General features: G+C 35.2%; 2 protein-coding genes across 2 annotated transcripts in view; one reads left to right on the forward strand and one right to left on the reverse strand.

Annotated features, from left to right (window-relative positions):
• LOC126976072 (alpha-2-macroglobulin receptor-associated protein) overlaps positions 1–27642 on the forward strand; it is a 127511-nt gene that overhangs the window by 66452 nt on the left and 33417 nt on the right. The window lies entirely within an intron of this gene.
• Positions 841–27493, reverse strand: LOC126976055 (ankyrin repeat domain-containing protein 17-like). The gene is made up of 4 exons (XM_050824198.1): positions 27161–27493; positions 26399–26440; positions 24908–25031; positions 841–1175 (listed from the first exon to the last, which is right to left on the reverse strand). The coding sequence occupies exons 1-4, from the start codon at positions 27347–27349 to the stop codon at positions 841–843; spliced, it is 690 nt and encodes a 229-aa protein (XP_050680155.1). The 5' UTR covers positions 27350–27493.

Raw genomic sequence — 27642 nt, forward strand, 5'->3', positions numbered from 1 at the left:
TTATTGTACGTAAGTACATATTTTGGACTGCAAAATGCAGGACAGAACGTTATAGCTATTTTTGCATACTGGAAGGATTTGGATGCCAAAGTAACAAAGGCATAAAAGGCATTTATTTTCTCAAAATTAATTCCTTTAGAATTCTTTTTAATGTCATTTCTAATATAATAGATACTACTACCGCTTCGGAAACAAATGGAGAATCAATCTGAGAGAGAAGAAGCGGCGCAAGAAACTCTCCCAGCAATTTTTTTGGCGCTTTTTTTAATCAAATATACAATATTGTATTGTCATTGCTATTGCTATAAAAAAATTCACAATCAAGTCTCAGGCTGTCGCATCATTTAGATATTCTGCTGTGGAGTAGTAGGATTTACGACAGATCCATTTTTTAATAAACCATTTAAAGAGTCTCGTGCCAGATTTTGGCGAGACAACACGTCCTGAGGATGCCTCGTGTAGAGGCGAAACACGTGTCGAATTGTTTTAAAAACAAATATTGGCGGAATTAACACTTAAGAAAACTTAAAGCATTTGTATAATTATGGAGTTCCGCAAAGTAAGGCCTAATTCAATAAATTTTCTTAAACCATTTAAATTTATTTAAAGATTAGCCCTGAGTATACAATTACCCTTAAAGCTATTATGTATCTTATGAAATGTAATTAGGTAATATAGAAAATCTTTTAGCTTTACGGATAGATAGTATCACATTAACCCCCTTATTCATAATAGTCTGCTAACTTAAATCATTGCTAATTCTCACTCTGTCTTATTCTATTGACATAAGTCAGAATGAGAAAAAACACTCCTTAGCGGCTGTATAAAGTTAGCGGACCATTATGAATAAAGCTTTAGGTTGTATTGTGATGTATTCCGACTCGGATCACGTTGTTCCGCTTGTACGTACGGTTTGTCCTGTTGGTGCGGGCGGGGCTGCGCGCTGGTGGCGGGGGGCGCGGGTTGCGCGGGGGCGGGGGCCGCGGGGGCGAGGGCGGCGGGGGCGAGGGCGGCGGGGGCGGGGGCCGCGGGCGCGGGGGCGGGCGGCTGGTCGCTGCGCATGCGCGTGAGGGCCGCGGCCGCCTCGTCCAGCGCGCACGACACCGACGACGTGAGCCGCCGCAACACCTCCGGGTCCGCCAGGTGTTTGCCCTCCCCCGACAACTTGCTGATACCTACCGATAACATAATAGTACATTTCAAATTCAGACATAATACTATTTATCTACACCCATGCTTTAAATACTTTATTAAAGTTTCTGAAACAGTTAGCTTATTGCCAATATTAAAACACCCAATGTTCTAATATCCAACATCATCCAAAAGAGTGTTATAATGTTATACTGAATTTCATAACAACCCTCCTATGTTTTTTTTATCACTTCATGCGCAAAGAGTTTCGACATACAGCCACATTCTTATTGCTAGATGCGTGGTATCTGTATGAATTTTAAAAAAAGAACATTTTCGTTTACGCGCGCTCCACACTCCCAGAACGTCGCGCGCCTTAAAAAAAGTAGGTTATTCTAATCCCCGCCATTTTCCTTCAATATTTTGTTTTGTTTACAAAAAATTAGCGATTCATTTTAAACGCTGCAAAAGAACATTATATGCGAGTGAATTTTAATTATTGCACTATACAAAATGTAAATTACTACTAAAATAAATAATTGTTTCATTAATACTTAGTTTATTTGTATATAATCATTAATAAATGATATTAGGTTACTACTAGGACTGGTGTTTTAATGTTATTAGTAAGCTAACTGTTCCAGAATCTTTTAGAGGATTCATATTCTGGGTGTAGATAAAGTCTTGTATGCAACTGTTGATAATTAGGTATTAAAACACTCATGTGACACTATTATCACACTCGGCTTCGCCTCGTGTGATAAATCCACAACCGTGTTTTAATACCCCTTATTACACAACAGTTGCATAAATAACTATTAATATCATTAGAAATAACTATAATAGCATATTATATTCAGATCTTTAGTTAATTTGATTCGTGTAAGTTAATTTTCATTACAGTAGTGCCGACTAACAGTTGGTAGCATCATTACGGTACACGGTCGTGCCCTATATGAGCCAGAGCGCTCAGTTCGAGGACACATTACTGATTGGAAACTGTAAGGGGTAACGCTGCCTTAATTATCTTTTAATTTTTAGTTATAAGTATGAAAAGTTTAAAATACAGATGTAATAGATTTATTATGTGCGTTTAAATTTCCAACCCCTTCTACATACATTACTAGTCGCATAATACAGAACATGGTCAAATAGAAAAGAGTGGAAGGGGCCGGTAAATTATCTAAAATACCCGACGATAAAATAATATCGATATTATTACCTAACTACCATTAATTTCCTCGAGCGTCGAATCGACTTATAATATATAACTTATACAAAATTCTACCAACCCGAAGCCATTGGACATCGTATAGATATTGAAGCAGCTTTCATATTATTTGTAATTTATATAATAATATCAATTTCATTTTCCTCGTAGGTTAGATAAAAAAAGAACTCCATATAAAGTGCGGTTTTTCAACTCGGGACTATTGAAACGCCCTGGCTTTCTCTTTTTGCCTACTACACCCTATCAGGGATGGCTAACGTTTCCACTGGTAAACAAGACTGTGATTTTTTCATGTTTTAAGAAGAACTGTTTCGTTTCTTGCCGATTCATCTTCGATTATCAACATAAGCAGCTATTGCAATCGGAGCTATTGATAAATAATGTAATTGAATATTCATATGCGTTTTTTATTAACATATTTTGGTTACAGGTTATTCGACTTAGACTTAAGTCCACATAATTCATTTTTAACTAGTGTTGATTAAACTGTCCTCACACACAGAAAAGACACTGTCGTCATTCTGTACTGTTATTTTCTGTTTGTCCCAATTGGGGGTCCATGTGAAAAAAATAAATCTTAGTTATTTGAACACAGAAACGAAAACGTACTTAAATCCGAAATTCGAATGAAAACTACCTTTTTACGGCCCTTCCCAAATATATTCAGTCCTCTTACTTGAGACAAAAATCGTAACTATCGTTGACTTTTCTGTCCCAATAAAATTATCGACGGTAACTCACCTTATCCGCACACGCTGTCTGTCAATAGGACGAGGTATAGATTACCAGCGATAGAAGTTTGTATGGAAATTGCAATTCATGCGTCCCAATATAAGGTCATAAGAATGACTTATCGGGTATATTAGAACAGCTTCAGATTATTGACAGGTGGTTACTGACAGTAGAAGGTAGATAGTAATTTATCTATATCTGTAGATAGTATATTGGCAACCGCCGTTAACGGACAAGGTGTCCAATAAACTAAAATAATCCAACAAACGATAATAGATGGCAAATTGTAAATTAGCAATACAACAATTAGCTGTTAATGATGCGTTGAACATATTGCACTAGTATTGTTATTTTTTTTGGAAAACCTATAACTTCTGATTTGCCCTGTTTTTCGTCAATAGCAATTCCAAGTATAAAACTTATTGCCTTTACCTTACCTTTGCCACTATAGAATTACATGACAGAGATAAGTAATTTTAAAAATGGAGTAACTTAACTGTCCGTTTATTAATAAAACAGTAAAAGAGTATAAGAAATAAGAATCATACAATCTGAATAAAGAATTCTTGAAGCTATGGCGTTGCAACTAAAACACCTATGAGAAATCATATATAGACATGGTGGAATTTATTTGCTATAATATTACAAATATCGCTAAAGACGTGCCCCCTTATTCATAATGGTCCGCTAACTTTAAACAGCCGCTTAGGAGTGTTTTTTCTCAATCTGACTTAGGTCAATAGAAGAAGACAGAGTGAGAATTAGCAATGCTTTAAGTTAGCAGACTATTATGAATAAGGGGGTTCGTGTATAAGCAACGGACACCGCGATCCGTTAATGGTTTTCAAATTCCGATGGTAGACGACGCGCAAAACTTTTACGAACTGAATGAATAGCATTGTATAAGTACCTACAAATTTTTGAGGTTTGAACCCACGGTCAATGTAACGACAGTTCAAATTCCATCTGTGACTTGTGTAACACAAACATTCATTGACGACTTTCCGATCAATATGTACTGATATTTGGAGATAACTTAAATGAGACAGCGAGATTTACTAGTAGGAGGCTCCTTTGCACAGGATGCCGGCTAGACTATGGGTACCACAACGGCGCCTATTTCTGCCGTGAAGCAGTAATGTGTAAAATTACTGTCTTATGTCTCAAGGTGACGACCGCAATTGTAGTGCCGCTCAGAATTTTTGTGTTTGTCAAGAATCCTGAGCGGCTCTGCATTGTAATTGGGCAGGTCGTATCAATTTCCATCAGCTCAACGTCCTGCTCGTCTCGTCCCTTAATTTCATTAAAAAAGCGAGCATTAAATTGTTATTGGCTTCAGCAATTACTTATGTACATTAAACTATTACATTGGTTTTATTATAATAATTTATAAGAGCGCAAAAACCACCGCCCACTGGACTACTTGCGCTGTTTCTTGTCTCTCAGAGCGCTATTTGTTTTCGGAGCAATGGCAGTGATTTAATTTATATTAAAAATTGTTGATAAGGAATCATCTAAAGAAATTGTGTGACTTTCATAGACCATTGATTAAATGAAATGATATCGAATTAGATTTTGAAATACCGTCATAATTATTACGGTTGCTATTACATCCGCGTTCACATCAATTATTTGCAGAGTATCACACTTACCATTTCAATAATAACTGTTTTTACTCTACTTATTTGCCAACTGCTGTAATTGCGAGTGCAAGCCGCCATTTCATATTCTCTTCTCTATTGACTAGGCTTATTTAACCTACATCTTAGATTATTTATACGTCTAGATAGATGGTGACAGCTGTGAAATCGTCGAAAAAATTTGAGGTTGGCAGTTAACCTCTATTTTCAGAAATGCTACCAAAGGTTCCTTTGCACCGGATGCCGGCTAGATTATGGGTTCCACAACGGCGCCTATTTCTGCCGTGAAGCATTACTAAGTTTCGGTCTGAAGGGCGCCGTAGCTAGTGATTACTGGGCAAGTGACTTCAATAAATTCTGAGCGGCACTGAATTGTAACAGGCACGGCGTATCAATTACCATGATCTGAAGGTCCTGCTCGTCTCGACCCTTATTTCATAAAAAAAAATTAACGCACACTAACACAAAGTGACATCGCGAATAAAATCGCGAGTGTAAAACGTAGCTTGTCTCGCACACTAAAGTAAACAACCTAGCCTGTTTTCATCGGTTGTCTAGCATCAAAAGGCTCTATTTAGACATATAAATTTTCTAAGATATTATACATATTACGTAACAAACAGCATTCAGTACAGTCGTCGCTGGACGTTACCAGCCGGGGCCCTTTTGTAAGTGCGGGCATCCGGCACAAAACGAAAGATTCACAGCGGAAAACGTTTCTCACGACTTTTCTCGGACTTTTTCTTTAGTAAGGTAATTTTTCTATACCAATGCACAAATCCATATAAGTATATAAAATTCTCGGGTTACAATGTTAGTTGACATACTCCTCCGAAACAGCTTGATCGATTATTGTAAAATTTAGTATATTTGGTAGCTCTGAGAATCGGTCGTAATCTATTTTTTATACCACAAAGTAAAAATTTTATGCATTTTTTTCATTAATTTATATGGTAATACAACGTTTGCCGGGTCAGCTAATATATTTATATAATATAGCTATCGGTAATTCATCTGCTTTTCAAATTGGACGCTGTCATTAATTAATCCGATTATGACTCTGCGGGTACGTGTTTTTTTGATAAAACAATTTTTTTTATAATTTAAAAAAATTGAAGTTTTATATTTACTATTTACGATAAACCGTGGTTGCCAGTAAAAAAAATTGCCGCAAGCAGAGTTTGACATGCCATTTCAATAACCGATTCTCGCTCCAATCAAGGGTGAGCAAGTATGTCTTTAATCAATTTTACGTAATTAAAAAGGAAATTATGTAAGGAATTGAAAAAAAAAAAGTGATTGCCAGATCTCAGTCAGCCGTTACGGCTGCCAGGTGTAAACTGGTGGCAAAGCTGGCAACCTTATTTTTTACAATTCATGACATATTTTTTTTTTAAATGACGCACATTTTATTAAAAAACATATAGGTGAAATTAACATGAGCAAATAATCATACTAAAATAAATACAGGCACTTGCCGCCAATTTTTTACAGGCAACCTATCGCTTATACATGGGATCTTAGGGTTTTTTTTTAATGATAATAAGGGACGAGACGAGCAGGACGTTCAGCTGATGGTAATTGATACGCCATGCCCATTACAATGCAGTGCCGCTCAGGATTCTCAAAAAAACCAAAAATTCTGAGCGGCATTACAACTGCGCTCGTCACCTTGAGACATAAGATGTTAAGCCTCATTTGCCCAGTAATTTCACTAGCTACGGCGCCCTTCAGACCGAAACACAGTAATGGTTACACATTACTGCTTCACGGCAGAAATAGGCGCCGTTGTGGTACCCATAATCTAGCCGGCTTCCTGTGCAAAGGAGCCTCCCACTGGCTAATAGATATATCGTAGTTCTTCATTCATTCATCTATTCATTACTACAACGTTATTCAACACTTGCATATATTCATCAAAATTGAAACAGACATGAGAAAGAACTACTCCTATAGTCTCTGGACCAATCGTGCCCTGGAGTTCAAATGCCCACGTCACGAACCCCATACAAAAACAAACCGCCTCAATATACAAATGCCGTAAGCGCCACTACAGTTACCAAGCCATAAGCAATCACAGCCCTTTATAGATAAGGTCCATTTTTAAATTAAATATAAGTGCTGCCTGAATCATAGCTGCCAAAATAGCCATTGTCTCGCAGTGAGATCATAGAGATAACATAGGTACAACACTAGAGATATTTGTGAATGCGAAACCGACTTTTTTTTAACGAATTTAGAAGGTCGAAGCGGTTCGTGGGTAGTATTTCCGCAAGGGTGGGAAATTATGATATCTACCCACTTTTTCTGAGAATTAAGATCATTTTCCATATTTGCACATTATGATGGGACATTTGTTGGTTATTATCCCGGTCGCTCACACTATCTTGCATCAGGGAGGTTGCCCGAGCGGTGCTGCTCTTATAAGTAGGTGAGCCAAGGTATCCACGTAGTATCAAGTTAGAAAGCCCACCCAGTAAAGCTCATTCTACAGCTTGTTTGTAGAAGACATGCAGATGGCCAGGGAAATATTTTGGTTGGTGGCTTATGGTGCGATGGTGGTATTTAGTATGTATTGTAGATATATCTAGTGATCTAGTCAGTAGGAACAACGAACCGACATATTGTGATTTGGTTTGCACGTGTCGTCTTCCGTTTGTGAGTCTGCCCCAATGCTATTACTATAAATAGCAGTTGGCAGCTCATTGTAAGTGATGTGTGATTACTGATTACCTAGCACTAGGCATCATAAAAAAATGCTAAATTTCACCAACACCACTAGTTACTACTTGCCTCGCACAGCCAGTGCTTTATTTCTGCCGTGAAGCAGTAATGTGTACGCATTACTGTAATCGGTCTGAAGGGTGCCGTAGCTAGTGAAATTACTGGGCAAATGAGAGTTAAAATGTTTCATTGTAGTGCCGCTCAGAAATTTTGGGTTTTTCAAGAATCCTGAGCGGCACTCCATTGTAATGGGCAAGGCGTATCAATTACCATCAGCTGAACGTCCTGCTCGTCTCGTCCCTTATTTTCATAAAAATGAAGAAAAGGCGGTATAGGAAATTAACGGTAGGCGGCAATATTTCCTAACCATGTATACGTACGTATGACTAAAGGATCTTCAAACTAAGAGCACACTCTTACATCAAAGGGCGACAACGTATCTCTCGACTTTCACTTCCCATCACCTCATATATTATAAAAGAAACTGGTCAAGTGCGAGTCGGCGTTTTACGCAAAGGGTTCCAATAGCATCATCGTACAAAATACTAACCCCCTTATTCATAATGGTCCCCGCTAACTTTAAACAGCCGCTTAGGAGTGTTTTTTCTCATTCTGACTTAGGTCAATAGAAGAAGACAGAGTGAGAATTAGCAATGCTTTAAGTTAGCAGACTATTATGAATAAGGGGGTTAATATGTGCGGTTTAAATGCTTCCAAAAAAGTGTGAAAGTTAGCTTTTTAAACATTAATGGCAGCCATTTTAGCACTCGGCATCTTGGTTTTTATTATTTGTTGTTTTACACAGTTTCTACCATATTCAAATTCAAATATTTTTATTCAAAATAGGATGTGACATTACTTATTGAAAGTCAAAAAACTACCACCCATTCCAAAATGAATGCCTCAGACCTGAGAAGAATGGGCGCAACAAACTCAGCGGGCTTTTTTTTTTCATCGAATAAATATGTTTACAAAGTAATATTGTACAATTAAACTTATTATTTAATAGCCTGAGGGCGGTCACTCCATTCCCAATCTGTGGTATCATTAAGAAAGTCATTTATGTTATAGTAAGCTTTACCACACAAACGTTTTTTAACAATTCTTTTGAATAACGTTATACTTTTGTTTTGAACATTTTCTGGGATCTTGTTGTAAAAGCATATACATCGGCCCACAAAAGACTTACTAACTCTACTTAGCCGAGTAGTAGGCATCATCAGTTTATGTCTGTTCCTGGTGTTAACATTATGGTTATGACAGTTTCTGGCAAATTCACTTATGTGCCTATGAACATACATTACATTATCAAGGATATATTGAGAAGCAACAGTCAAGATGTTAATTTCTTTGAATTTTGCTCTCAATGATTCTTTAGGACCTAGGTTATAAATAGCGCGAATAGCCCTCTTCTGCAGCATAGACTTACAATTTACACTAGGCTTAGACAAAGCTTGTGTGAGAGAACATTTCTAACGTAGATACAGCAAGATAGAAAAGGTAAGCGAATCTATTGTTACTGTAATCGATTTTGAATGACATTTGTATGTAGTCAGCCACTCAATATTTTGACAAATCAAAAGAAATAAAATCATTTGAAAGTTTTTTATAAGTAAGTAAGTCCTTTTAAATCAGCTCTTTATATACTTCAATCAGCTAAATTAAAATAAAAAATCTCTCCACCTTGACGTTGGCCGCCAGTTAATATAAAAAAAAAGAAAGTCTATGGTTTCTACCATTGGAGGTTTCTTTGCGCCCGATGCCGAGTGCCGTCAAGAAGTATGCAAGCATTATATTATTGTGTTTAGGTACGAAGGACGCCGTAGCGAAAACAAGCAATATGCAGTCAAGGAATTGACAGTCTTAAATTTCTAGCTTGCATCGTTATTTTTTCTTAAAAAATCTAACAATTACTAGTTTGTTTCACTATCGCAATAGATTGCTTATAATAGTTCTCTCATCGCCCTAGACAAATAAGTGCCAAAGTTATATTATCTCTTCTTCTTAAGCTTCTACAATTTTACGACAAACGTACGGATGGTGTAGTCAGAGGCGTGCATTACTTTTCTATCAAGGTAGGCACTGTAGATACATGTAACTACTTGTAGTACTACACGTACTACTACAAGATACGTTTATGGTATAATATTTAGGTATTGCACATTTATTGTGAAGAGGTTGGCGTTGTGATTTAAGGGACTACGCGCACTTATTCAGCTCTTTTCAGCTTTTGTCCATAGAAAACAAAAATTTTGTATGGAGACGTGTACGCATCGATTCAGCTTTCCGCGTCCATTCAGCTTTCGCGGCAAACCAGCATAAAATGTGTTTTTATTATGCGAATACTATAGAGAGCGTTCGGCGCTGTTCCGCCGCGTACAACGATGTTCGCCGTCGAATGCGGCGGAACAGCTCTTTACAGGGATGGTTTGCGACTCCTTGTCGACAAGTTGCGACGTGTATTGTTCCTTGACGTAATCATTATGCACGCAAAGATTAAAGAGTGCAGACGTGATTTAAAGTTCCGTACGCGGCTGATAGAACAGAGCTGTATAAGTATGACCAAAATCGTTCAGCGAAACGCGAATGGAGCTAAATAAGTGCGCGTAGTCCCTTACTCTCGATGTGTCAATCTTGTTGTTTTAAAAGAAAGCTAAAACTTACTGGGTGGTAGGCACTGCCTAAATGCCTATATGGAATGCACGCCCCTGGGTGTAGTTGATGTGAAATAATCTCCGCCGCCCACATTTTCATATTAAACGTATCAAGTACGCCTCTTGATAACTAACTGGCTTTCGCTCACAAGTAATTTTAATAACTATTGATTAACCCAGTGCATTTCAACATCATAAAATTATGTAACAAAATAACATTAAACGTGAGAACAATTAAATGTTAATGAAATGGTTTAAGAGTCCTCGCTTGTTACAACCATGAGATGTGATTAATTCAATTAATTCATCTCCGGTGACTCTATGCAGTTTTAAATTTTTAAAGGACGCTGCGGGGTACTTGAACACCTTTAAGCTATTAAAGAGTTCTAAAAGATCTTATAGTATCTTTACACATTGAGCTAGTGTGTTTTAGCACATTGTTGGTACATTGGCTACCAATACTGGCAGCTAAATAGTTGTTTTTTTTTTTAATGAAAATAAGGGACTAGACGAGCAGGACGGACATACTACCTGCCCATTACAATGCAGTGCCGCTCAAGATTCTTGAAAAACCCCTAAAACTGCGCTCGTTACCACCTAGAGACATAGAATGTTAAGTCTCATTTGCCCAGTGCTTACACATTACTGCTTGGCGGCAGAAATAGGCGCCGTCGTGATACCCATTATCTAGCCGACATCCTGTGCAAAGGAGTCTCCCACTGGTATGATGCTGTGGGGGTTAGATTTCTTTTAAGGCGTCTATGCTGAATTATAGGTACTCCAATGAGCTGAGGTCCCTTGAACAAAACTCACATCGTTATCAAAGAGATTTAACAATGATCGCGAAGGACACACAGATACGCGGCCGGCGGACCTCATGAATTATTCACAATTATTTATATCGTTTGATACGACACTGACTGTGTGACGCGACCGCGACGACCAAAAGTGGCTCCTGTACAGTTATCGGACGAAGTTTTTTGAACTATCGCTTAACTAATGGAGCCGTGACTTGAGCAGGGCTGTCACAACGAACAAAATATAAAATCAAACAAAATATAATATACCATTCAACAATTTCAACAGCAATAATCCGATAGCCACCACATACTACCATGAGCGGTAGCCCGAGACTTTACCCGCATGGGTTTACGGCCGTTTTCAATAACGTATCTCTAATTACAGATACATTGCTGTCAATGTTTAATGAAAAGATCTTATCTATCCATAGTTATGTCCAATATAGTTATAATATAATGCTTTATGTCGATAGGTTATTGAAATGTAAGCGTAAAAGGATAGATTTGTGTACCTCTAGTAAGTTAAACTGAGGATAGATAAGTTACTGAAAACGGCCGTTAGTCTACATGATAATCCCATCATTAAATCAAATCACGTTTGGGCATTGAAACTCAATTTCAAAAATAAAATTAGTTTAACTTTAATATAGTACTTACGCTAAAAAAAATAAGGCAAGAAATGGATCTGCCAGTGAAAATCGTTTTATGAAATAAGAGTACAAAAAAACATGCGGGTCACCTGAAGTGATCACCTCAGCCCATGCCTTCTTTTTTGCACAGGGCATTGCATGAAAAACGAAGACCCCATAAAAAATAAAACATTCAAACCGAGTCTTCTTCCGAAGGCAGCCCTAACTCGAGGCGTCTCGAGCTACGTAGCACCGGTGCCATTGATGAGACACAAGTACTCGCTTTATGTTACGGTCTCTATCACGTTGCGTTCATCATTGAAACGATACCATGTCTTAAAACTAAGTAACTACGAATACCAAGATACCTAAAGTGAAATAACTACAGACGAGAATTGATGCTGATTTTGAGGAAAGGAGCTATGCAGATTATGTCACGTGTGATTCGATGAAACACCTCAAATTACGATAGAATTAATAGTTGAAATGATGAAAAGTGATGTGTAGTGATACACTATTCGCTAAAAAAATCAATATTGATTGCACTATACGTATAGGGCGCTCGCAAGTATCAAACTTCTAAGATACGCGTGATGTAAGACGTAACTTTAAAGTTTTTAAAGCCGGCTAAGTTCAACTTAGTAACGCCTTGTGCAAGACGCAAATAATTAGAGTCACGAGAGTGAAGACACACAAAATCGTTATAATTTTTTTCTTATGTTTATAATTTTGAGAGTTGTAGCTATGTACAAAAAAGACTTTTCACCAGGGCAACGAACCAATAATAACGAAATAAAGTAAAAAATTATGAATAATATGGTGGAAGTCGATTCGCGGCATGGTTTGATGTTAGCATAACCACAATATTGACCAATTTGTATCAAATCGATAAAATATTGTCAATTCCAACGATCAAAGGCCAGTTGGTGCCAATGTTGGGAACTGGAAAAATGAAGATATTTCGTTGTTATTTCCTTTAGAATTACCACTGGTGGGTTACAAGAAAATTATTAACATCACAATTTCAACGAGTAGCGGCTGAATAAAGATTGCAAAAGATAAACCATTGTAGTTGAACAAGTCGTGGACCGAATTCCGAACCAATGCGTCCATTCTTCGGGAGCTCGGCATCGAACAGAGACTGTCCACTACCGTACAAGCTCGCATTCTCACTTTCTTCGGGCATGTATCGCGACGTGGAAGCGACTCCATAGAACGCTTAATAGTGCAGGGTAAAGTCGAGGGCACTAGACCAAGAGGCAGGTCCCCGATGAGGTGGACGGACCAAGTGAGGCAAGCTGTCGACGGTACTCTGCATGAATGCACGAGAAGAGCGGCAGTTCGCGACGAGTGGCGTCGCATTGTGAAACAGGCCACTAGCCTCGACGTGACGACCACGACCACTCTGACAAGAGTGTAACGCCGAAGAAGAAGAAGAAGTTGAACAAGATTTACCAAAAATTTACGAACCAGACTCGTACGCGTACTCTATTATAGTCATGTATATTGTGATCGTTTAGAAAAACTAATACTCATTGATGTTAAATATGTCATGATGTTATAGATTACTAGCTGACCCAGCAAACGTTGTATTGCCGATATTAAAATCGCGATACAAAAGTAACTGTTGATCGTAGATGGGTGAAATTTTAAAGTTGTATGTATTTTTTAATGCTGACTCATGATCAAACAAATTTAAAAAAAAAATGACAAAAAAATTTAAAAAAAATCGTGTGGACCACCCTTAACATTTAGGGGGATGAAAAATAGATGTCCGATACTTAGACCTACCTAATATGCACTCATAATTTCATGAGAATCGGTCAAGCCGTTTCGGAGGAGTTCAAAGTTTAACACCATGACACGAGAATTTTATATATAAGATGATGATAGTACGTAAGTAATCAATAGTAAATTCATTACTTTTATTTTTTTAATTTGTTTTTAGCTTTAGTTTAGTAACGTTGTGCATACCCTTTAATTTAGATGTAGTGTATGTAAGTAAGAATAGTAAATCTTATTAATGTTTATCTTAATCATATATGTTAAATTATGTATCTAGTTGGTAAGCCTTAATTAATAAATGTGCCGTATAACTAAATAAATAAATACTCGAACGGCTCAGTTGGAAAGAGCGCTCGGACGGAACCCGAGAGGTCCCGGGTTCGAGTATCGCATTGCATTGTTCATAAATTTTGGTTAAAAATTTAATTTGTACAATTTAATCTCAGAAGTGAGGGATATCACTTTGAAATAACACATGGTTTAGATTGCATAAGTTATAGAGCTAATATGGGTAAACGTGTTGCGAAAGGTCGTTTGGCGGCCAAGATAATCAAAAACAAGAGACATGACAATAACACATAAGGGTTGATGTAGTGAAAGAAGTCAGACGAGTTATTTCTGAGTTTATGAGAACTAGTGACAAGTTGAGCAATATGTTCAATGATGGTAGATGATACCCCTGAACATCACAATGCAGTGCCGCATAAGATTTGCTGATAGATTGCGCTCTTCTCCTTTAAAACATTTTACCACTTTGGAAGAGTCTCTCGCGCAAACTATTCAAAAAAATGATATTGGAAACCTCAATATCATTTTTGAAGACCTATCCATAGATATTCCACACTTATGGGTTTGATGAAAAAAAATGTTGTTAACATCTATCTACCATGGTTCAATAGTAACCATACTACTTATAGTTTCTAAAAAAAATTGGCTGTGACATACGGACGGACATGAATCTATAAGAGTTCCGTTTTTTGCCATTTGTGTTTTCTACGGAACCCTAAAAACTTCTTGCACGCTGCTGCTTGACAACAGAAAAAGACCCTGTCCTAGGAAGCCCCCCATTATGTCCCTCCCAATGTGGACAGTTACAAAAAAAAGCTATCATCCAAACAATTTCCCTCTTAAATCAATGAAATCTATACATTTAGACAAATCACCTCGTATAAAAACAAAGCCGAAAACAAGCACAAATTACACCATAATAAGATTCAACTGTTATATCAATACATTGCCGCATTTACTCCAGTTGCTTAAAATATTCTTGGTCAATAAGCAGCAATGGAAAACATTTATTCAGTTCAGATTTGATTCGGACAGTGACAGTTGAAAAACGAATAAGGAGAAAAGTGTACTCACATTGTCTTTAAGCTCACTTGTGCCATTCCGCTATCAGACTATATGTATAGACTCTACTTATATGTGTATAGGACATTTACTAAAATAGTCGTTTTGAAGTTGTGCAGCATCACAAATTTCCAACGACTATCAGCAAAATTTACCTAGTTTGAAGTATTTCTTTTGTTGGTTTGTGGTAAGTATGTTCTGAAATTGTTCTGTAAAACTGACCGCTCAGCACAATAGAAAGTACCACGTGATCGCTAGTGTACACGTCAATCCAGCAGTCATTGTAGAAACAATGATAGTGGAGCAGGCACCCGCCTTGACCTTTACTATTGTGAGCGCTGCGTTCCTACACCTTTCGACTAGAATCAATTGCGTCTACGAAGTCAACTTATAAGTATGCGTTCTTGCATGTACTGGTATATATTATACCTTGCAGATGCGTTTATTAAATGCAATGCCCTGTCAATCTTTCTCCAACGACTCAACTTGTCTGCCTATTGATCAATAAGACGCGGCTGGAAAAGTGCATATTTTTCCGCTTTAGATTGTAAGTGGTGCTATTCGAGTATATTTCGCGTGTTAGCAATGTTTGATTAAAAAATCTGACGGCGCAAAGCCAACAATCATTCAGATGTAAGGGGGTGTGCACGTTTCAGAATAAACTATTCTCAATAGTGTATATCCACGTTAGGCATTTAAAATGATCGACTGTTGAAGACTGAAGTACAAAAACCGGCCAATGCGACAGCAATACATCCTTTTACGTCGATTTGGTAACTCGATTGATCTTCGGGGAAGTTATCTGCTTAAGATAAGCATCAGGTATACTGAACGAGACCGAACTTAAATCTACCACTTTAGAAATGGCACAAACCGCCCTGGTAATACGCGCCACAGCAAATATTTATCACACTGTTGGCTGTCATACAAATACAGCCTTTAACTCGTAAATGTTTAAACAGACGGACCAAAACGCAATTTGCTTGTGAGGCCAATGCACTGTATTGAAGTATACAGACAATTTTACAACACATTTTTTATTCAGTCTTAACTTTCCTCTGCGTTGCAATACGTCTTTATATCACAGCTAAACCGGGCACACGGAGTCTTGCTTTCCAGCCAGCAACTTGCAAACAGCAAATAGATTCTACGTGTTAAAATATAGCAGGATACAAATTCTTATATGAAACCGTTAATAGTTATTATCGGGGTTGGTATGCTGCAGCATTACCTAGTGGTCCAGGTAGGAGCTGCATCAAAGTTGATAACGAAAACGAATTTAGCACGAAAAAACACACTTTCACATGGAAATTTTAACCGCCATCGGCTAAACGCCGCGCTGTTGAGAGTTATTATTGTATAAAAATTTAAAAACCATCAGTAAATTTAAGAAATTACCTATTTTGCACAAACGTTATATATATCCCCCTTATTCATAATAGTCTGCTAACTTAATGCATTGTTAATTCTCAGTCTGTCTTCTTCTATTGACCTGAGTCAGAATGAGAAAAAACACTCCTAAGCGGCTGTTTTCAGTTAGCGGACCATTAAGAATAAGGGAGTTAGTATTTAGTATTACAATCAGTCAAAAAAGTATCGAGCATGGAGTATTTGCTTTTTTGCGATTGTTATATTGATACAACTGTTTCTTTAATAAAATACTTGTTAAAGAATGAATGTAATTGTAATTACTGTATATATACATTAGGGTTTTATGTAAAAGTTACATTTCTATTATTATTTTGTTTAACCCGACATTTCGTGACCTTTCCAGGGCATGTTTTCAGGGGGAGTCCGCCTCCTGTGCTAAGGTACAATTAATCTACAGCTAACGACGAGAACTAAACTCAATTCCGGAAAATACGTTAAAAAATGTTAATAGTATTGGATTATTCGTTGATGTAACTGTATCGTTTCTGAAGGATCATACTTTGAAGGCGATTAAATAAATTTGAATAAATAACTAACATTTTGTGTATTAGCCATTGATCTTTTGTTATCTTTTGTGTTGATGTTGATTCCGGTACATTTTTGACATAATAGTATGTACAATTATTATTCCATACTTCCGTGGCAGACAAGAAAACATTCAGTACTTTTGGACAATGACTTTTATAAGGCATTTAGCGCGATTTTTTTTGTAATAAATTCATTAATCTTACAAAATTGTCTAATTGCCAGAGCTCTGCTTTTCTTACAATGTTGCTTTCCAAAATTATTGTTAAGAAAATTCAACATGGCTATTTTATTCTCTAAATCTGCAATTTACAAAAAAAAAATATATCGATATTTATACATGTGTTTGCTGTTTACAATTTCATACACGGTCGCTTTTACATTTGTTTAACCAAAGTATACAGAGAACATAATTATTGTGTGGCACGAAGGCGGTTGCTAACGGCATTCATATGAATGTAGAATGGAGCAAGGTGTCATATTACGTCACCAGGTATCCCCTTTCGAGAACTAGTCAGATGTCCACCAAGACGTTCCAATTTGCATCACTCACTTCGAAACTGCATGGACCTACATATTTAGTTTTTTTTTAAATGACAATAAGGGACGAGACGAGCAGGACGTTCAGCTGATGGTAGTTGATACGCCCTGCCTATTACAATGCAGTGCCGCTCGGGATTCTTGAATAACCCAAAAATTCTGAGCGGCACTACAATTGCGCTCGTCTCCTTGAGACATTTTGCCCAGTAACTTCACTAGTTACGGCGCCCTTCCACCCGAAATACAGTAACTGTGGTACCCATAATCTAGCCGGCATCCTGTGCAAAGGAGCCTCCCACTGTTAAAGGTAGTTGATTTTATTTTAAGAATAGACACACATGAAAGCAACATGGGTAACAATTGCATCATGATCTGAGAAGATGCTCACGCAAAATTAATCTGGATTAATTGATATTCACAACGAAGAAAAGTGTGCTTAGATTGTCTTGAAGCACACTTTTGCCCGTCCGCTATCACACTGCGAATGATGTGTCCTTATATGTGTATAGAACGTCATTGGATGTTTTAATTCGAATATGAGTTATTGTTTTGCTATCCGCACGGGAAGGCGCCATTATTTTTGCACCATTGCAAAATGTAGCATTCAATTTTATTAAGCTATGAAATTTGGTTGTACATGTGGTGGTTGAAAATTATAACCTTTATCATGAGGTTTTCGAAATAGATAAAAATTATAGAATCAATATAAATAATTATAATTTTTAGGATATAAAAAATAGATGCCGACCGATTTTCAGACCTTCCAAATATATCATACGTAAAATTTATCGTACTACAATTATTGTATTCGATTGCCATCTTGCAACCCCTATTGCGGATCTGTGGATGGAACAGAATAATATAAAAAAAAACAGGGGTTGATCCTACAAGATAAAAAAAATATATAATCATAATAAAATAAATATAAAAAAAAAAATTCAAAAGAAGTATATAGGGGTGGGGTCACCCTGATCATTTAAACGGGGTATGACAAATAGATGTTGGCCGATTACAAAATTAAATTAAATTTCATAAAAATCGGTTCAGCCGATTCCGAGGAGTTTGGTAAGAAACACCGCGACACTAGAGTTTTATATGTTAGATTAGATATCGAACTGCGGTATCCGGTAACAGTCGTGAAATTTTTTATAATATACGATCGTGCAGATGTTACAATTGTTAAATTAAGCTTAATATCTTTTTTATGTCTTGTGTAAAATTTAAAGGATTGTTAAAATGTTGTCCCCAAATTAACAACTTTAGCTAAGTTAATGAGTAAAATTATATTTTATTACCAATTTGAGACTTCCCACTTATATTACAAACCAGCTCCATTGCTTGTTATTATACTTATTACTGCAACTTAAGTCATAACGAGATCAAAATACTCTATAATATGAATTTTATCCGTAAAAAATTCTATTTGCCAACCAAATTGAATCTCTATCAAGTTTATCATTCGGATAAAAAGCACTCGCGTATAAACTAAGTGAGGAGTTATTTGAGGTATTGACGTAATAACTAAAAATAATTATATATGGACATATTCATTCCCCTACTATACCTACACAAATTAATTACAATCTAAGTCGTCTACTCAAAATGCCCTTCGTGAGGGCTGCTGAAAACCAGTGTTGTGTTGGTGTCTTCAGCACTAACACAACAATATACTAAGTCAGCTCCTTTTAGCAGGGAATCACTCGCATATAGTTATTTTTATTTATTAAAAGTGAAACTTTTATTACATCGTCTCAAAATTTTTCGTCTGTGTTGCATGTCGATTGACGGTCGGGCAGCGCCTGTAGCTCGCAGCAGCTGACCGTGTAGTGTATAGACTATTATTACTCATTTGTGCCAGTGCTCCACGCTATTTTGTTTGTTTTTTTCAGTGTTTTAATGTAAATGTTGTTATTTTTATTATTCACATTATCATTCCGATTTTCCAAGTATAAATTATTTATAATTATTTTTATACCCCTTATTAACAATATGTTATGTTTTCAAAGTAATAAACCTCACTTCTAGGATTAATACACAAATAAAATTTGAAAAACAAAATTTTATGAACGATGCGGGATTCGAACCCACGACCTCCGGCGTTCCGTGCCGGTGCTCTAACCAACTGAGCAACTGGGTCGTGGGTTCGAATCCCGCATCGTTCATAAAATGTTGTTTTTCAAATTTTATTTGTGTAGAATTTTATTCCAACATTTTTTAGTTAAATGTCGATAACGTGAAAAAAAGTTACACTTTTACCGTGGTTTCATAAAACCACACAATCCTTTTTTTATTTTTATTATATTTGTTACCTAGTTTAATTTAGTATTTTAAGATTTTAATTAATATTGTAAATTGTTCTATTATTGTGTGTGTGTTTTTTATTGCTAATAAAGTGTTTCTATTCTATTTTATTCGATTATCATCAATTCTATTGGCTGATTACCCTAATGAATGAAGCTCATACATGCGATCAGTTAGGCCACGGGAATGCCCTCGTTTATAGCCATCACTTGGGCATCTGTTAAATTAAAGTGTGACGCGACTCCGGAGAGTGATGGAGACGCCTATGGTAGCGTTTATTATCAAACACACCCAGTGTATTCATTCATTCGGCACCCTAAACGTTTCTACCATCCTATAATTAATTGGTGTGAGATTTTTTTTTTATTAATATGACAAGAGCTTCTAAATGCCGGCATTTAGTAGCTCGTAAATACGATACCAATGAGTTTTTTGCTACTTCTTCTCATTAGCTCAACCCTTTACGAAGTAGCGGTAGATTCAACACGAAAATTTTTTTTTTGACATTCATAAGTGTCATTTCCGTGACCTACATGAATAAAGTCATTTTGATTTTGATAAAACTGAATAAACTGTTCTTTTTTTGTTTAATTTTGTCGTTATATTTTTCCACAAGAAGAGATGGAATATTCACATAGAAAAATCTATTAATTATTCATCCACAATATATTCACGGCTCTTTTTTTTTAAAAGCGTGGCGTTCATAATCAAACATACTCAGTGTATTCATTCGGCACCCTGTAACGTTTCTGACAACCGATAAGTAAATTGATGTGAGATTTTTTTAATATTAATACAAGTGTCGGCGTTTATTTGTGTAAAAGTGTTTATGAGCACACGATAAAACTGAATAAACTATTTTTTTTATTAATTTTGTTGAAATTTTTTCCACAAGAAGGGATGGAATATTCACATAAAAAAACCTATTACGTATTCATTCACAATATATTCAAGTCTTTGTTTTTTTAAATGCGTAGCGTTCATAATCAAACACACCAAGTGTATTCATTCGGCACCCTCTACGTTTCTAACAACCGATAAGAAATTGATGTGAGATTTTTTAGATTAATACGACAAGACCTGTCGGCATTTAATAGCTCGGATTATGTTTTAAACTAGATGGTAGCTATACAAGATAAAACCAATTTGACTATTTTTTTTTTTTATATTTTTCATACTCAAATCTATTAATTATTACTTTTTTTTTTAAATACGTGGCGATCATTATCAAACATAAAGACCCTCCACGTTTCTAACAGCCATAATTAATTTACGTAAGATATATTTTGTACGACAAGTGGCAGCATTAAATAGCTCATAGTAGTAAACTAGTTGGGAACTATACACAGTAAAACTAATTAGACGTTATTTTTCTAAACCTCTATTGACAAAACTGTTAATCATTCATTTATATTGTATTCACGGCTTTGTTTCTTTAAGTACGTTTTATTAATTTTTATCAAACGTTAAAAAAAAAATCTATATATTCTATACTAGTATTGCTCTACCTACAAATCAGAAGCCACTCTCAGTAAACAAACAGAGCCAATGAACTAAATTTCTTAGTTATCATTTTCAATGAATTTTGACCCTATAACAGTATATTTCAGTTTCCAAGTGTCAATAAAATTACTAGAATATTAATTAACGACACCATAAAAAATCAAACCGCTTTGATATCACTTATCTTATCTTCAACATTGTCTATCCAATCAGCATCTAACATTTACAGTGTTGTCCATACTTGTACTTGGCGCCAGTGACTTAATACCAAAAATATTTGTTTCTGAATCGGATCTGTCATGGCTACTTAATAAATACTTAATTAAAACTGCTAATTGAAATGTGTTGAAAACAATGTGTTGCACAAGATAAAAAGCAAAGATAGAAGCACTTATATTATGGAACTAAATAATTTTTTCCAAATGCTTGTTGGGTACAAGAGCAAGCTAAGCTACATAAGAATTGGTGCATCCGGATTAAAGTACCCGCGTCGGGTTATCATGATACAATCATAAAACAATTTACTGAAGGCACTATTCAATACTATACATAATCAATTTTATTTATTATTCGGAAACCCAACAATCGCACACTAATACAAAAACAAAAATATATATATATATATCTAAGTGTATAGATAGCTTACAGGGTTGCACATCTTTCATTATCTGTTACCTTCCCGCCCATACTACAAGTATATTAACTATTATTATATATTTGTAAAGTATTCCAAATATTAATTACACACTATTAATGTGGCCTATTTAAGTGATATTAGAAACTACATCAATATTAAAATGTTTTAAATCAACTGTTGATTTGCATTCAACAAAAGTTGCCCAATTGCTTCATGTGAACCCGGTATAAGGTCTCATCCACATAGAAAGAATGACCGCAAACCAAAGCCAGCTCATTTGCTCCTTACTTTTTCACTCGCCTCTCTACTCGTTGTCTTTCTAATTCTTTCCATAGTGTCCTTTCACTAAATTTCATATTAAGTGTACACTGTTGTATACTGTGATAGTCCTGATTCAACGACAATGAATAATATTGACTTTTGTCTTAATTTCTTAGTTGATTACTTTAGTAATAGTTACCTCCTCTTCTAGCCGCTTTCCTTAGCCTGAGTACATTTTAAATTTAAACACTTAAATCTAATATATAAAAAACTTTGAACTCCTAAACGGATTGACCGATTATCATGAAATTTTGAGTGTATATTGGGTTGGACTGAGAATCGGACCACATCTATTTTTCATCCCTCTTAATGTTAAGGTCCACACTAATTTTTTTTTAATTTTTTTTGACATTGTTTTTAAATTTGTTTGATTATGAGTCAGCATTAAAAAATACATACAACTTCAAATTTTCACCCATCTACGATCAACAGTTACTTTTGTATTGCGATTTTAATATCGGCAATACAACGTTTGCTGGGTCAGCTAGTAATTATATAATATTATTACTAATACATCATCCCATGGGTGGTTTAATAACATTCCATAGATTGATAATTGATTATTTTCCAGCTGTTAAAAATGTAACACTATTGTACAGTTTAAGTTTTAAGATCTTTTGTGAGGACAAAATAATATAGAATTTTTATTGAAACTGACATGGACTACAACTATATGGTTGAATATAAAAATTGGCTGTTAGACACTTATTAAGAGCAGCAATGGAATTAAGAAATTAGTAGGTACCTATCTCTGACACCGATAACAAAATATAATCCAAGATAAATTTCAACAAAAACAATGAAAAAATACTGGGATAGCTGTTCCTCCTAATCTGCCCGTGTGTATTTGAACTATATATTCTTTCAAACAGTAATGCTCTCTGTTATCTGACATCTGAAGATAATTATATAATTAATTCAGTTACTAGGCCAGATACAATCAGACCAATATTCGAAACACACTTTTTTTCTACTTGTTTGGAATATTGTTTTCATTAAATGTGGTAATGTAATTTAGCCAATAATTACTAGGCAATTGGTCAAAGCAAAAGGTTTTTCAAAGGAATGTGCATACACTAGTTTTGGACCAATTCTAAGGTGATCGAAGTTTATTATTGCCATATATATATTTTAATGTTTTTGACACCAAGATTGCAGACAAAAACCAACCAAAATTGTGATAATGTATGTATTTGATTAATAATAATTTAAATAATAGGCAAAGCAACAAAAACTTATTTTTAAGTAATGAGAAAAAATGGAGGATGTGAAGTTGAGACATATTTTTTTTTTAATTTTATCCACATATTACTTTTAATAGAGTGGCCTTACAGTGACAAAAAGTGCTAGTGTAAAACCATGCCAATGCCATGACAATGTTGCTGTTTCTATACATCATAACAAAACATAAATTTTCATGTCAACACAAACATTTTATTAATATAAGGGTTCATATTTTAGTACCTGAATGTATTATTTGTTTATAATAATAATATTAATCATTTACTTTTCAAATAAAGAGAGTATTTAAACATTGAATTTCCAATTAAACATAATATGATAAACTGGAATAAAAAAAAAATAGACATTAAGAACACAAAAATATCATCTTCAAACTGTTGGTCATTAAAGCAGAGTAGTTTACCATTGTTCTAGTTATGAGTTAACTTGTGTTAGTATTTAGAGTGTGAGTATAAAAAGGCATTTATTTTCTCAAAATTGATTCCTTTAGAATTCTGTCATTTCTAATAACTACTAGATACTACTACCGCTTCGGAAACAAATGGCGCTCTGAGAGAGAAGAAGCGGTGCAAGAAACTCTCCCAGCATTTGTTTTTTGCGCTCTTTTCAATAAAAATATACAATATTGTACAGTCATTTCTATCGCTATAAAATAATCACAATCTAGTCCTAGGCTGTCCGATCATTTAGATATTCAGCAGTGGAGTAATAGGATTTACGACAGAGCCATTTTTTTATAAAACATTTAAATTTATTTATAGATAATGCCTGAACAGTGGCTGGGACTTTATTATAGAAGTGTATACATTTACCCTTAAAACTATTATGTATCTTATGAAGCCTACTAGAATTAGTTACAAGCAATCCCTTGTTTCTAGTGTTATACTAATGAAAATCACTATTAAGAGCAAATATAAAATATGTACGAACAGATAGATCTCCTATTAATTATAGATTGAAAAACATGTTTTCCTATTCCTAACATAGAGGGAAACAGCCTTTCCACAGTTTAAGCAATAGTTACATTAACTTATTTTAGGCAATTCACTTTTAAGCTGTATTTTAAATTGTCATACACTATTAAAAAATCATGGCTCTGTGATTTTTTATTCACTACTAGCTGACCCGACAGATGTTGTTCTGTATATAATAAATAAAATAATGTTTTTATATGAATTTGTCAATTAAAACATTTATTGCACATCAAAGGAAAAACAAATTTGCTGTTTTTATTTAATTTAGCAGCATTTTCCTATTTATTCACCTTTTAAACCTTCTCTGGACTTCCACAAATAATTCAACACCAAAATTAGCCAAATCGGTCCAGCCGTTCTCGAGTTTTAGGGAGACTAACAAACAGCAATTCATTTTTATATCTATAGATGGCAAAACTTATCAAACCCATTGATATAGAATAAGGTCACTCTACCTTCCCAAATTGGCACTAGATTTTTCAGATACACCTAAACCAAGAGCATTGTACTGCACCCTACTCTCTCACCATGTTCTGACCCTTATTTTGTTTATAAGACTGTTAATTTTGCATGGTCTTATAGCTTGATTCAAAAGCTTTATGGTACATGCACTCAAATCATCCTAATTATAAGCAATCTACTGCTACACCTAAAATAATATGCAATGACTGAACGCTGCACGAGCGCCATAATCACGCAGATGTAAGGCATACCGCGTGATCAGATTTTCCCGGAATGTAAAGGTTAAGAAACTTACCAGCTACTTCTAACAGAGTTTCGAGCCTGGCCTGCATTTCCGCGTCAACAGTTGCTTCAGGCTCATCATGTGATAGTAGGAACTTGGAAGATTCTGTACCACCTCCTTCCTCATCCATTTCGGCCTACAAATCATTCAACAAGTTCAGATATGCATATAAACAACCACCCAAATATAATTGATGTTGTAAAAACATTTAAAGGCAAAAAGTTTCAGACTTCAAAGCATTTATACAGTGTGTGTTAAAATAGTATTAAGATGGATGCTTTAAGGACAACCCTCACTCTATGATCAAGTAGACTGATAGCATGATATAATAGAGAAGGCTTGGGCAACACAAGTGAAAACTTCATCAATGAGCATTCCCTGAATGATTCCTCAAACCTTTGAGCCAATTCTACCAGAATGTGTGTCATGTAGCCAAGTATGCTAGCAACAAAATAAGTTTGAGTGTAACATAATTATTTAAGAAGTTAATGTGAAATTAAAAGTTAAACTTATTGGAAAATTAAAACTTATCTACAATAATCAATTACTAATGTACCAGTAATGTCCCGTGAATGTAGCCAGACACTTCTACTTTATTACAATACAATAGTATTGAAATAAATCATTAATTCAATTAACTCCATAATTAAACATCCATCTTAAATTATTTGTGTTGTGGGCACACAGAAAATGTAGCTTCAATATATGTAATAAATAATTATAATATTAAATATATATTAAAAAAAAACAGTAGTGCGAGCAAAAATAAAAAACATATTTGAAAATTGTCTCTTTCGGAAAAAAGTCTACAACATGTGCTATTCATGTATATAAGAGTCATAATATAAATTATAGTAAAATGTATAGTTAATAAATTTATGAATCTTGAACCAGTAACTGTTCAGTCAGCTTTTCTTCTTTCCCAAACTAGATTCTCAATTTTAACTTTAAAGTATATATTGTAATAAGTGCATACTGGCACTTGGTTATTGATTAGTAATTAATTAAACAAAACACAAACATGATGATGATTAATTATGATTAAGAATACAACAGAGGTTATCATTCTTGGAGTTTTTTTTTTTACAAAATACACAAAGTCTTTACTTAAAAAGCTTATTACTCACACTAAATATCACTAAAATCTTTGTTAATAAAACAAAATGATGCAAATTGTTAGTGGTAAATATTAATGTGTGAAAATAAATATTGGAAGACAGCAGCATTTGTTGTTATAGAGGTGCTGGTGTACTAAATCACTTTACATGTATAATGGACAGTCAAATACATAATTATAACAAATAATGTTAAATGTACACACAAGAAAACAAAATGTTAGAATCACAAGGACCATACAAAATGAAAAAAATGGTAAATCAAAGAAAAAAAATCAATTCAAACTATCCATTTCACACACTCGCTTGTTAAATATTCACAGCCAATTAAATATAATTCAGCAATTGGAGAAGCTTTCAGCACCAAGAGTGCACTTTAAGGACTTACCAACAGGTCTGGCCTGCTTAGGCACAAACAAGCCAGCAAAATCTATAAAATGAACGAGAAAAAACATGATAAATATAATGTGGTGCTGAAAATATAGACTTACAACTATAAAACATCACTAATGGCCCTTGTGATTCTTCCAAACACAAAAATTTTGCGCGAATTGCAGAGTGCATCGTCACTGATTTGTATGTACGTGTGACAACAGAAGTTTACGCCATCGTACAAGCCGCGATTATTTTTGATGATTCCGTACATAAATTACATAATTCAAACAAGAGTCACAAACACAATAGTGAAAAAGCGATATGTTCAGCAGTTCACATGGACTTGATGCATGTGATTCGAGAAACATGGCCACCGTAAGACGAGCTCTAACCAAAACACAAATAGAAAAGTAGAAGTTTTATTACATTTAAATTTTAAATGCATGTTATGAAGGTACATTTTCTATAATAAAAATTATCATTAGTTTTATAAGTTATGCACGATAGCTACGAGAAATTAACTCAATTATTCATAGGAATGTGTCGTACCTTCGACTTTCTGACGTTTTACGGAATATTTGGCAAGTAGTGGACACTGATTCAAGATGATATCATTCATCCACCTTAGGACTCTGTTAATTGTTTTTAGAATCCGACTCGAGTTATTCGGTTGTGAGAATCTACAAGATGTCCTTTACTGCAACTCAGTTACCTACCTACAGATAATCACAATACCTCGCTGCCACCGCCTCTTTGAAAACAAAACACGTTTTACCTCAGATACGGAATCATCCTCGCTTTCCGAAGAGTCGGTCATATATTTAGCAGGTGCACCTGAATACGTTTCAGTTTCAGATTTGGCTGGACTTGAAGCCGAACTTTGAGGAGTGGACGATTTTACCACATCAAGTTGCACATTCACCTTATCGATATTTCGGTTTTCAGACTGTCCGACATTCTGCATTTTTATCTTAATACAATATACCTAAATAAGTCTTTCGATTACTACACTTGTTATAAAGGATTAACACGTTTTCGTTACAGCAAACAAATTTTATTTCGTCATTTAGCTTAGCTGAAACCCGCCATGTCTACTACTATGGCGAGGTTCCCGGATGCTTCAAGTAGGCTAGCCAATTATCTCCCTCTGGTGGTTGAGTTAGGAATTTTTTTGTGGTGCCATCTGTGCTCAAGAATTTATACGATACGCTATAGATAATTAAGAATAAATCATAGATAATACTGCGAATGCAATCT

This window comes from Leptidea sinapis, chromosome 39 (assembly GCF_905404315.1).
Source record: "Leptidea sinapis chromosome 39, ilLepSina1.1, whole genome shotgun sequence".
Lineage (NCBI taxonomy): Eukaryota > Metazoa > Arthropoda > Insecta > Lepidoptera > Pieridae > Leptidea > Leptidea sinapis.

What these genes read in the sequence shown, in the direction of transcription:
- LOC126976055 (XM_050824198.1), bottom strand. Translation starts at nt 27,349, where the DNA reads ATGCAGAATGTCGGACAGTCTGAAAACCGAAATATCGATAAGGTGAAT. An exon ending in AGGATGATTCCGTATCTGAG is followed by an intron (nt 26,441 to 27,160) that starts GTAAAACGTGTT and finishes TTCATTTTATAG; the next exon opens with ATTTTGCTGGCTTGTTTGTG. An exon ending in TAAGCAGGCCAGACCTGTTG is followed by an intron (nt 25,032 to 26,398) that starts GTAAGTCCTTAA and finishes AATGATTTGTAG; the next exon opens with GCCGAAATGGATGAGGAAGG.